This window comes from Stegodyphus dumicola, chromosome 1 (assembly GCF_044657685.1).
Source record: "Stegodyphus dumicola isolate Sdum_Otavi_A_Nest chromosome 1, ASM4465768v1".
Taxonomy (NCBI): Eukaryota; Metazoa; Arthropoda; class Arachnida; order Araneae; family Eresidae; genus Stegodyphus; species Stegodyphus dumicola.
The window spans coordinates 208,583,816-208,595,964 of record NC_140768.1 but is presented as its reverse complement, the minus strand read 5'-3'; the positions used below and the strand labels follow the sequence as shown (position 1 = coordinate 208,595,964).

General features: G+C 33.8%; 1 protein-coding gene across 1 annotated transcript in view; it reads left to right on the top strand.

The window, feature by feature from the left end:
• LOC118205807 (uncharacterized) overlaps positions 1 to 12,149 on the top strand; it is a 425,653-nt gene that overhangs the window by 99,619 nt on the left and 313,885 nt on the right. The window contains exons 3-5 of the mRNA XM_085825092.1: positions 6,815 to 6,952; positions 7,051 to 7,171; positions 7,966 to 8,120. Coding sequence (XP_085681218.1) covers positions 6,815 to 6,952; positions 7,051 to 7,171; positions 7,966 to 8,120 — 414 coding nt within the window. The remainder of the gene's footprint in view (positions 1 to 6,814; positions 6,953 to 7,050; positions 7,172 to 7,965; positions 8,121 to 12,149) is intronic.

Sequence of the window (12,149 nt, the reverse complement as noted above, 5' to 3'; positions counted from 1 at the left end):
AACTATACACTTGAATTCTCTTAACCCACAGGTGTTAATAAATTCATAATATTCGAGGCTAATTGTAGCTTGAGTCGTTTCCTCGAGAGCGATAATATGCCGTGAACATCAATCCAAATGTTAATGCGTGATAAGAATCGCAAAAGTGAAATGTTGGCAATTAATTAAACTCATAAAACGAAAGCACTACGAGATTTTGTACTATTACGCCATACATTTATAACTGCGAAACAAATACAAATTAAAACATAAACAACATACGCTCACATGCACGAAGATTTAGCGTCACAATTGCAATAGAAGCTCATTGGTCCATTTTCGAAACCCCTCCCTCAGTGGATACGCTGATGTGCACTTGTGAAATATGCCTCCCGAGAGCCCTCAGGTTCTGTAAAGTCTGTTTTTATGTCCCCGTGGTTGAATACTGGTTAGAATCAAGGTACAGATCCTAACCAGTACTTCCCAAGCGTTCGCCTGAGTCAAACCCCGGGGGGGGGGCGAATGGTTGAAGAAAATATTGAATTTTGGTTAGCTTGTGAAGATTACAAGCGTTCCAGAGCTAACAAGCTCAGCTCAAAAGCTCGAAAATGTAGTAATTTTGTAGCTGTACAAGCACTTAAAGAGGTAAGACGAGCTTAATAAAATCATCTTCTAATTATAAGAACCTAAGTGATTTTAAGGGTTTTATTTTTCTGTGCATTAGGTAGCCTAGTTTAGATGCAAATGAATTCTACGTGAACAACAGTAAATACGATGACGTATGAAAAGCTTGACATTCAAGCGAATCAATGGTATTTGCGTGAATATACGGCGTAAATCAAACAAATGAATTTACATTTTTATTAGATTTTTTATACAGCTATTGAAGATAGCTCTTGCCTTCAAACAATTCACAGAATTTAACAAGCAATAAATTTATTGATTTCGTGTATATAAGCGTAAAAGGAGAAAGCAAAGGTTCACCATGTCTAATAGCAGCTTGTGAGGGTCTCTTCTGACGCTCGCTGCAAGGTTAATAAACTTTGTTATTGTTTTTATTAATCCGGAGCTGGTTAACAACTCCATGTAGGTTAATTTATAGAGCACGTTCGCGGTCTGAAAATCCTAATCACATCCTGGTTAAAAAGAGCATAAGAAAGTGGTGGTGTTGCTTAGATTGAAACGATTGTTATGAATATGGTTGCCGAAAGAATAGTTATGCGCATGGTTGCCAGAGTTTGGCTCATTTTGAAAATTTGGCCCCTTCTGCTAAAGTTAATACGTAAATACCCTTTTCTTCAATATCATTCCAGAATTTTGCAGACTTTTGCTTTGATTCACAATATTCTGATAAGCTTACATGATGCATTTTTAGGTCTCAAATATTTTACTGAAAAATGTATTTAAAATAGCACTTTAGTTTCTTTATATGGGTTTATGCAATCTAACATGCGTTTTTTGGTATTGTTTGGTACTACTTGATTTTCAAGGCTCCCCTTATCAAAACGTCGCCAAGATTATAACCAAGCTGCCATATCTCTCGATTGCTTTTAATATGATATCAATAAGTTTATCTTTTCTCCACAGGACTTCCACCGCATGAATTCCGAAAGATAGATTCTTAATGGTGTCAAGCCGTATCAATTTGTTTTTTGTTTTGTATTTAACAGGTGTGGTGTTGGTGTATTTAATTATGGCAAAGCACACGAGGGCTATCTGCCTAAAGGGAGGGATGCCTTCGTGGAGGACCTTCTAAGGAAAACTGGCTTGTATACACGTTACACATGGGGAAAACCACGAAAACGCCCATGCAGCCAGCCCGTTCGCGGGGTTCGAACCTCGGACCGAACTACCAGTGTTCAGCGACTTTATCGTATTTAACAGAATCCCACAATCTTTCCATATTTTGGTGTGAATACCCATTGTTAGATCAACAAAATTTAATATGCAATTCACAGTTAAACGGCTGTAACTAGCCTTTTCAAGTTCGTCATTTTTACAGACTCGCCAACAATTTAAATACATTTTCGAACTTGATTTCGAACATATCCTTAATATATCTGTATGCCTAACATGTACCATAATAGTGTACTGTGTTCCCCTTAGTCTCAGTAGTCTCCACCATGCAGCTTCTTTCCATGTTCTGGTCCTTATTTCAATGTTCCTCGTTTAGCGTAGTCAATTGCAGGAGGACACAGTACTAAGCTCTTTATTTATAGTTATATATTATATGAATTTATTTTTAATTCCATCAGCGGGATCCAACAGACTGAAAAGCACCTAACCCAGTTGGCCAGCTGTTCCGCCGTTGGCGAAAAGAAAAGAAAGTCGTTGACATCAGTGTTCTTGCTTCCCGATTTGGAACCTGAACAAGAAAGCAATAGCCACTTTAACGTCATAACCCACAGACTTTTGTGGAACCACTTTTGTGGAAGTACCCTGCCAGCCTTAGTTTTCGCCGCGCAATTTCGACTATATTATTGTATTTATTTCAGCTACTTGTTATTATGTTTATTGTTTAATGTAGGATTTATTTCAGGTATATTACTGCACTTAATATTTGTAATCATTTATTCCTTAAATTCCGCAAATAGATGTGGAATGTAAAAGTGTTTATGGTTGCCCTTTGTTTGGCTATCCGTTTTTACATAATCTGGCGATTTATCACGGGGACCTTGAAAATCAAGTAGTACCTATGTCTTATAGCTGACAAAATTTTTACAATGATATTTGTTACAAATGTTCCTGTCTTGAAATAATCTGTGTTTATTATTAACGGACATACTTCTAAACTCTACATAAACAATAGAGATTGGCTATTCCCCACGACGCCAAAATAATCTTATTCTTGTCCCCAGACATATGGGAATTTGGCTCCATTAGTTTGGAGTATTTGTGATATTAAAATAAAATGTGTTGTTTAAATTAACTAAGTAACTGATTGTGGCATAATTTTTGGTAATTAGTATGTGCTTTAAAAAAGCTGCTTCATGAAAGGTATTTTGATACTAACTTTTTATATAAGTTGCAAATACACAAATTGTTTTTGTGTAAAAGAGGCAGTAAAATATGTAGTATATAGCTACATTATTTTGCTTCAGAGAAAGGTAATAAATTAACCTACAAATTGTCAGAATTTTATTTTGCTAGCAATTAATATACAGGTAGACCTCGCTGTACACTATTCTCTTTTCAACATCCCGTTTTCTGAGAAACTTAAATTTTTCCCTATTTGGATTAATAAAAGGCATTTGGGAGAATTTTAGCTTTCCAAATAGAAAGCGAAAATATCGTTTATCATTTGTTTCCTGCAATGATTTTACAGAACATTAAACATTTTTTATGAAACAGATATACAAATTTAGAGAAATGTTTCAGTATATTTCGATCAACTATGAGGAACTGAATTGTAGAAACAATATGTCAATATCAACAATGAAGCATACTTTCGTTTTTCAAGTCCCACGAATTGACTGGTTGCATGGGAGTTTTCATTGTCATGAATAAAAGCTAGTTTCCTACAAATAACCCATTGTATACGTTGCCATAATTTAATAAATCCATTCGTCCTTTCTTTCGTAAGTTCCGAGTTTTCCCATTATCAAATTTCTGATAACTAGATTTAATGTACCGTTATCACTGCCTCTCCCTTAGTGAGTTTTGGAGGGTTCAAAATACATTATTCTCAATTTTTTTTCTTCTTATAAAGACTTTTTTTACTTTTACGCTGCTAAGGAGGACTACTGACCGGGAACAAGCCCTTGCAGTATGATGTCCGCCCTGCAGACATTTATTAAGTCTAAATTTAAAAAAAAAAAAAAAAAAACATATTATGCAATATATTACTATAATATTGAACAACACACCAACATAGTAAAACTGATACTACAAATAAAACACACCATATACACTGCTCGTATCACAAAAGTACACACTGACATAGTAAAGCTGATACTACAAATAAAACACAACATATACACTGCTCGTATCAGAAAAGTAGACAATTCTGTACATGATGCTGTACTGTAACGCTAAAGCTAATCAAAAGAACACTAGATAATAACCTTTGAAAACAGTCACAGTGAAATTACGAATATAATATATTGTAGCAGAGTTAGAATACGAGTCATTTCAAAACATTAAATCCAGCAAAATATTTCAATACATATTTACAAAGTTCTACAACCAAGAAAGTCTGGTTCAATACTACTATTATACATCACACTTACTTATCATTATACGACCCTAAACTATTATACTCCACATCAATAGAAAAAAATTATACAAGATAATTAATGGAATACTGTACATACACTGAAATAAAATGGCGAATACTACAAACTAACAATCAATATACAATGTGCTCATCAGAAAGTTGGTTCTGCGGCCACGAATATTTGTTAGAAACTGTTGCATTTTGCACAATACTAGAAACTGTTACAAAACATTTGCACACAATATTTCATGGTACTAGCCGAGAGCTCTATATATGTATTTACTATTATATCGCAAACTTAATTTGAAAATATAACACAACGCACTTACTACTTAACAGGTCAATACACTAAGACAATATGTAAATTGAAATACACAGAATACAATACAAAAATTAAGTAAACACAATAAAATTTAAAGATTAATAATAAATAGAAGCGACACTGAAGTACAAATAGACAGGCATTGATTGTGGTAATCTGCATCTAGGGGGTAACATGTTCCAGCAAAGTTATTCATGTACTGCATTAAACATGGCTGTCATGCATATACGTAACATAGGTACAATGGCATGCCATTAGTCTCTGAAATTGTCCTAATTTCAGTAGTTGAATATTATCGTATATAGTAAGATACCAAATTTGTAAGGTAAGAATTATGAAAGTTGTTGGTATAGAATTGCCTGCTGTAGCTGCTGTTGACACCGCTTCTGTTCAACAGAATTCACGAGCACAAATGTCCATTACTCGATGAATCTGATTCTTATAAAGACTGTACATTCATAAATAATACAGTAAATTATTCTTTTTAATGTTATTTTTTAAGTTTTTATGGTTTGTTTGGTGTAATCTGATAGGAGGCTTCCCTCCATTCCTTTAATAAAATAAAGATCTTGGATCTATGAATTTTTTTTCTATAAATGAATGCTAGTTGTTACATGACTTTATGCCATTTCTGCGTGAAAAAGTTTTTACTTTTTTAAAATCGGAGGAAAGTGCTTAATCAGCCCTAACTTTTCAGAAAATGCTTAATTTAACGTTCTCTTGATTTGAGCAGAAGATTTTGAAGCTAATATATCAGTGTTTAGGATAGTTAGCGCAAGTATTTTATTTGCCTTTTCTCGGTTATTTTATCATTGCTTACTTGTTTGCTTGCTTGTTGCAGATATTATTCTTCCTTCTCTTTTATTACTGTTTATTTTTATCTTGCCTGTATGTTTTTATTCAGTTGATAATGTATACTGAATAGTGGATAAATTGTGTATTCAAACACTACTGCCACAAATAAAAACTTATCAACCATGAGTAGAGATGATAATTTGATAATTTGTACTGAATGGTGAATAATTTGTGTATTCAAACACTGCTGCTACAAATAAAAATTTATCAACCATGAGTAAAGATGATAAATATTTTATTTCTGAAGAATATTAGATTTGCATTTCTTCTCTTTCTCTTTCCTTAACTCAACTCCATGTTTCAGACTCAAGAGACCCTATAATTTAAGCAAGTAATTTACTACTGAAAAGTGTTTCTATGCCTATAAAGTATTCTGCCTTAAGAAGGTTGCTTTAGAAGAATATTTTCTAACGGAATATTGGATCACGTTTACACTATGGGTAACTAGGGCATCTGATCATATTTCTCATAATTTTTATAAAGCAATGGCATCAGTAACCTAATACATAAAATCACTGAACTCTGAGTTAATTCAACAAAGGCATCAGTAACCTAATACATAAAATCACTGAACTCTGGGTTTGATCATGGCTATGATTTCTGCATACTTATCTGAAGTAGTTGCATTGGTTGTCCCGATAAGCAACTTAAAGAAAAGCTAATTTCTTTAACCAAATATTCATCCATTCTGCTGTTCAAAATCAACAGAAAAACTTTAAGCGCTTAATAAAACACTTTATAACCACAAATAACTTAGTAAACCACTTAATCAATAAACCATTCTGTCTTCAGGACTCAAACCGTGAAGAAATTCTCAGTGTTCAGAGACCATTCTGCTTTTGGAGGGCAGAATTGCCTTACAATATGCTTACGTAGCTTTACAAGTCAGTAGTTCTTAAAGTTCTGTAACTAAAATAAAACATGTAATAATGACTTAGCAAGACATAGCAATAAGCGGGATATCTCTTAGTCAGTCATAACCTATATTTTTATTTATGATATGTGTTCATTAAATTTATTTTGCTTTCTGCGTTGTTTTCTATTTTCAGTATGCTTGTAATAAAGTGATATTGTTTTCGTTTCTTATTTCATTATTACTGTTAAGGAATCAGATATTATTGCAATAGCGTTAGAATTCATCAGCTGTAGTTGCTCTTTAATGTCAAATACCTCATCCGATCCCATAGACAGATATACCAGAGACATTGCAAGCTTAACAAAGTTGATGTAATTCTTCTTAAACATGCAGTATAGCAGATGATGATTCTTTTTATCTTGCATAATTACTATTCACGTTTCATTTGTTACACTGTAAATTTAAATGATTTGCCATTTTGTAAATTTAAACATTTATCTATACTGATGTAAGTTCTAAAACTGTGAAATGTTTTGATCTCATTTGAACTGATAGGATGACGAAATTTTATGGACCTTTATTTCAGGTTACAGAATCATTTCCTGATAATTCGCAACTACTTGTAACAAAATTCCAGAAGTCAGTACCAATGGTGACATATCTCGCATGCTTCATTGTCTGTGATTTCAAATACAGGAGCACCAAAACTTCGTCTGGGAAAGAAGTAAGCATTTAAAGAAATATTTTGCATTACCAACTGAATCTAAGTAATTTTTATCTTAACCGTAACTTTTTCATCATAAAAATTTTTATTTTTTTTAGTTCCGAGTGTACTTGGTTCCAGATCAAGTGAACAAAACTACCTACGCTCTAAATTTTGGAACAAGAGTTTTGGAGTATTTCGAAAATTACTTTGGTATAGCTTATCCATTGCCTAAGCAAGGTAAATCATATAGATTTTGTATGAAATAATCATTTAAAATGCGCCTCTAAATGTACAGATTTTATTCATCAGTCGCTGGCTTTAATTGCGATCGGAAATGTCGATTAAACATCGTTGTAGCAATGACATTTTCAATCTAGTCCAGATATATTATTAACTTTACGAAAATTATTAGTAAATTGTATTCGTTGTTATTTACCTTTAACTAAAATCCAATCCAAAATTTAATTAATGCCAACTACACTAACGCAAAAGGAACGACTTTCTTGCCCAATCTCAGTTTTCCTGACTTTGACAGTCCTATGAACATTTGAATTCACTCATTTAACTGACATTGAATTATTTTCAAGTAGTGCGCGCATATATCATTACCGGTCTTTATATAAATGTCAGTCATAGTTTGAAAGCTTTTGCGATGGAAGATTTAATTTCGATGGCGGAGGTTTTTGAATTACGCTTGACGTATCTTGCGCTCTTTGTATTATTCAATTATAGAGCTGTCTCCATTTAATGTTATAATCATATTAAGTTAGTAAATAGGATTTAGAAAAAAATTCTAATAATCTTTATTACATTAAATATTATCTACAAGTTAACACACATGAAAAGTTGAGAATGCAAGTATAATTTAAGGTTATTTCTTAAAAGACGTATAAAAAGTCCATACATTTCTATTTTTAAATTTAAAAAGTCCTTTATTTTCGACAATGCTTTGATAAACTGGAACTTATTACTGTAATGATATCTATAAATAAATGACTAATGTGAGTTAAATTATTGTCTTCTATTTTCAGATATGGTGGCAATACCTGATTTTGTATCTGGGGCTATGGAACACTGGGGTGTAATTACATTCAGAGAGACGAATCTTTTATATGATAAGCAGAATTCGAGTCCGCAAAACAAGCAGAGAGTGTCTACTGTCATATCCCATGAAATGGCGCACATGGTAAGTATAGAATATTTTAATCGGGTCAGATACAAGCCTACGGGGTAACAAAACAGCGCCGTTGACAAAGTTGGTAAGGCCCTAATGTTTTAAGTGCGAATTTTAAGTTCTTCCATTCTTTAGAGATACTATAGTCACAAGCCTATGACTTATCCAGGATCTGAGCCAAAACCGATTGGCGTGTTGGCTAGTTGGAGTTTAGAACACAGAATTCCATCCACAAATGCGTTTTATTTGCATTTCCACAAATGCATTTCCATCCACAAATACATTTCCATTTTATTCGCAATTATAAATATTAAATTATACTTATTTACTTATACAGGGTGTCTAAAAAGGTCGCTGCCAAACTAACATGCTGGTCTGTCATACCATGATAAACAAGATTTCGGTGACCGCTAGAGGGTAATGTTCATAGGCTTATAGTAGAGTGGGAAGTGTGATCATTTTAGGTAAGGACGTTGCTGGAGAAAGATGAATCGGTTTACTAACTCAGTTCTTTATAGACTTGTGTGACATTCTGTGGAAAGAGTGTTGTAGGATCTGATGGTTGATGTTCCAGCAGCTACACGCCGAGACATCCGGTTTCAGCATGATGGAGCACCTACACATTTTAGTAGCACTGTGCGGTAATACTTCGATAGAGTATATCCTGATCACTGGATTGGCAGGAGGTGGATCAGTCGTATGGCCACCGCTATGCACAGACTTGATTTCCCTGAATTTCTACCTATAGAGATACACGAAGTCTATGATGTACGAGAAGACAGTAACATCGGACATGGATCTCGCCAGGATCGTAAATATGGCGGCAAGTGTCCGTGACACATCTGCCCATTTTGAATGGGTTCGTGAATCCATGCGTGGACGTTATGAAGCATGCATTGTGACGAATGGAAGGAATTTTGAACAACTTCTGTGATTTAACCATCTTGTTATAATAAAAGTCATATTAACATCGCTTTCCACATGCTTTCTTCACCCCCCTCCTCTACGATTGCGAACATTGCCCCCCAGCGGTCGCCATTCGCATTTTCGGAACCAACTTCCTACATAAATCTTGTTTGCCATGGTATGGCAGACCAGCATGTCAAGTTTGGCAACGACCTTGTGAGAAACCCTGTATATATGTATAAGCTTAATATTTTGGAAAAAAGATTGCATTTTTTAGAGACTGCTACATTGTAGATATATGAATAATAGTATAATGAAATGGTGTATAATTTTTCCTTTTTAAAACTATAGTTTTTTTTTTTTTTTTTTTTTTTTTTAAAGAAATACATTTTCTAGTAAAAATATTTAAGTGAATTTCGGGAAGCATTTCTTTTAGATCATAATTAATGATGAATGTCGATGTTGAAGTATCAACGAGATGAGTGCGATGTTGAAGTATCAACGAGATGAGTGCGATGTTGAAGTATCAACGAGATATATGCTCAAGAATAAATTTTCAACAATGAAAATCAGTTTTTACACCATCGGTTTAGCTCTACGATCTCAGCTACTAGTCTTATTTTACATTTCACTTCAATAAGTTCAGGAAGACGGAATTTTTTCCTTATTGACACTTTGTTTCCTTTGTAACTACATTTCTATGACTGACATATCGGTGATTTATTTGACATTTTGACATTTGTTATCTCATAATGACATAAGTTACCATATAAACTTTAAGGAACACTATTTCGAGAAATATAATAAATAAATTTCATAATGATTATTTAATATTTCGCTTTATAAAATGCTTTTAAAACCATCTGACCGGCATACGTTTATACATATATTTTTAAATCCATTCCCTAAACTTATTCGATACTATTGCCAAAGCAACAATTTTATATATTCAGGATTTTAAAAGTTGTTTTCCTCATGGTACAACGGCGTATATGCAACTATCTACTTCAAATTCTTTTCAGTATGTTCAGTTTTTTTTTTTTTTTTTTTTTTTTTTTTTTTTTCAGAGGGTGGGACGTATTTGGTAAAGTGTGTTCTCGTCTTCTAGTATTGCGAAAAACATGGATTTTATTCATATTTGGAATCAAATGGATCTTTGGAATTGCGACAGATTGGGAAATATATTTACTTCTGAGAAATGGAAAAGGGATCATATTTTTTCATGAAATACGTTGCTTTTCTGCGAAAAACAGAGGTGATATTTCAACCGAAATAGGAATTTTGGTGACTTTTGTTTTTTCTTGGGGATATATCTATAATAAATTTGTACATGTCTTGAGAAAAACTGCGTTGGCTGATTACATTTTAACTTTTTAAGCTGATTTTTAGTATTTTCTATTCCTAGTTACGACTTTATTCATAAGCAGTTGTATCTAGATAAATTTACTGAGAAAGTGTGTTATTCTTTAATTATTAATTTCAAAGAAAAATATATTTTAATCGTGTGACATAAATATCTTATAAAGAGGAAAAAATCTATTTTTATTTTCCATTTTTTGAAAAATTGTACTGGCGTTCTTTCCATTTCACCGCTTTTTCAACAGTTTTCTTTATATTAAAACCCGTATATCCAATCTTCTCTTTTTTTTCGTGAATTATTTAGATTTTATTCACCTTTGAGATGATATAATAAAGAGTTTTAACTAACTTCACGGACAGCAAAATACAGGCTGACCCAAAAGGCCGTTAACATTTGAAAATTCAATAATCCACTGAATAATGTAAGTAAAGAGGTAAAAACTAACACACATGCTTAAAATGTCATGCGGTTTTATTGAAAACAAAAAAAAGTGCTTAAAACAGCCACAGATGGCGTTTCATATGACAACAAAAGCAATAAATAGCATAACAATTAATTTTTAGCAAGGATTATGTTCTTTATAACAAATGCTCAACATGTCGACCGACATTCATCAACACTACCTGTAGTTCAGGGACAGTGTTGTGAACAGCACTGCACAGCATCTGTGTAGGTATGGTGAGAAACTGCCGACGGATATTGTCTTTTAGCACCCATAATGAGGTCGGACGATCGCGGTAGACTTGTGATTTCGGGTAAACTGGCAACTAATAAACACACGGATTGAGATCTGGGGACCTGAGAGGTCAAGCATGACTGAAGGGGTGGCTCAGCACGCGATCCTCACCAAACGATGTGCTCAAGAGATCTTTCACGTGTGTAACAATATGGGGTGGAGCGCCATCCTGCATAAAAGTCATAACGTGTTTATTGACCAAATTAGGAGTGATGCGATTCTGTTACATATCAGTGTACCTCGCACCCGTCACACTGACAGTTTGAATAGCAGAACAACGCATTTCCTCGAAGGAAAAAAGTCTCATCACGACTGACGGGATAAATCCACATCACACCGTGACCAATAGCCGGAGGCGAGGATAGAAAAGTGACAAAATCTTCTACCTACATTATTCCGTAAATTAATAGGATTTTCACATGTTAATGGTCTTTTGCGTCACCTTGTATATTCACTGACAAAAATGTCATGTTCGTCTGTTTCTGAATTTCATTTCGTAACCTGTCAAATAAGCAGAAAACATCTATAATTTAATTGTGTAAGTTCTGATTTCATCTTATCTTCAAACTACTCTGCTCGTTAGCTGGGTTAAAGTATTTTATCCCTTTTCATACTGCTTGTTTTTTTTTAAATCCTGAATTAGAATTATTTCAAGAATATTTCATCGAATCGCTACTGTGCTAAGAAAACGCCTTCCATTAGTTATTGTTTTTGCCATAGGAACACAAAATGTCTAACAAAGGAAACTGATTATTTACCTTAGCAGTTCCAAACTTTGGCGCTACTCAAGACATCAGTTCAATGACCAGTAGAGTAGCCGAACACTAGTAGTTCGATTGGTTTCGAATGCCAGCGAACGTGCTGGCTTTATGGATGTTTTTATAGTTTTCCTCGTACGTAATGTGGATACGAGCCAGCTTCTCTTCGAAATCCTTCACAACGACATCGCTTCCCTTACGCACATAGCCCGTGTTCTTTGTCACCATCAAATAGAACCAAAACCAAGACATCAACTCATAGTTTCTGGAATACGTCTTGA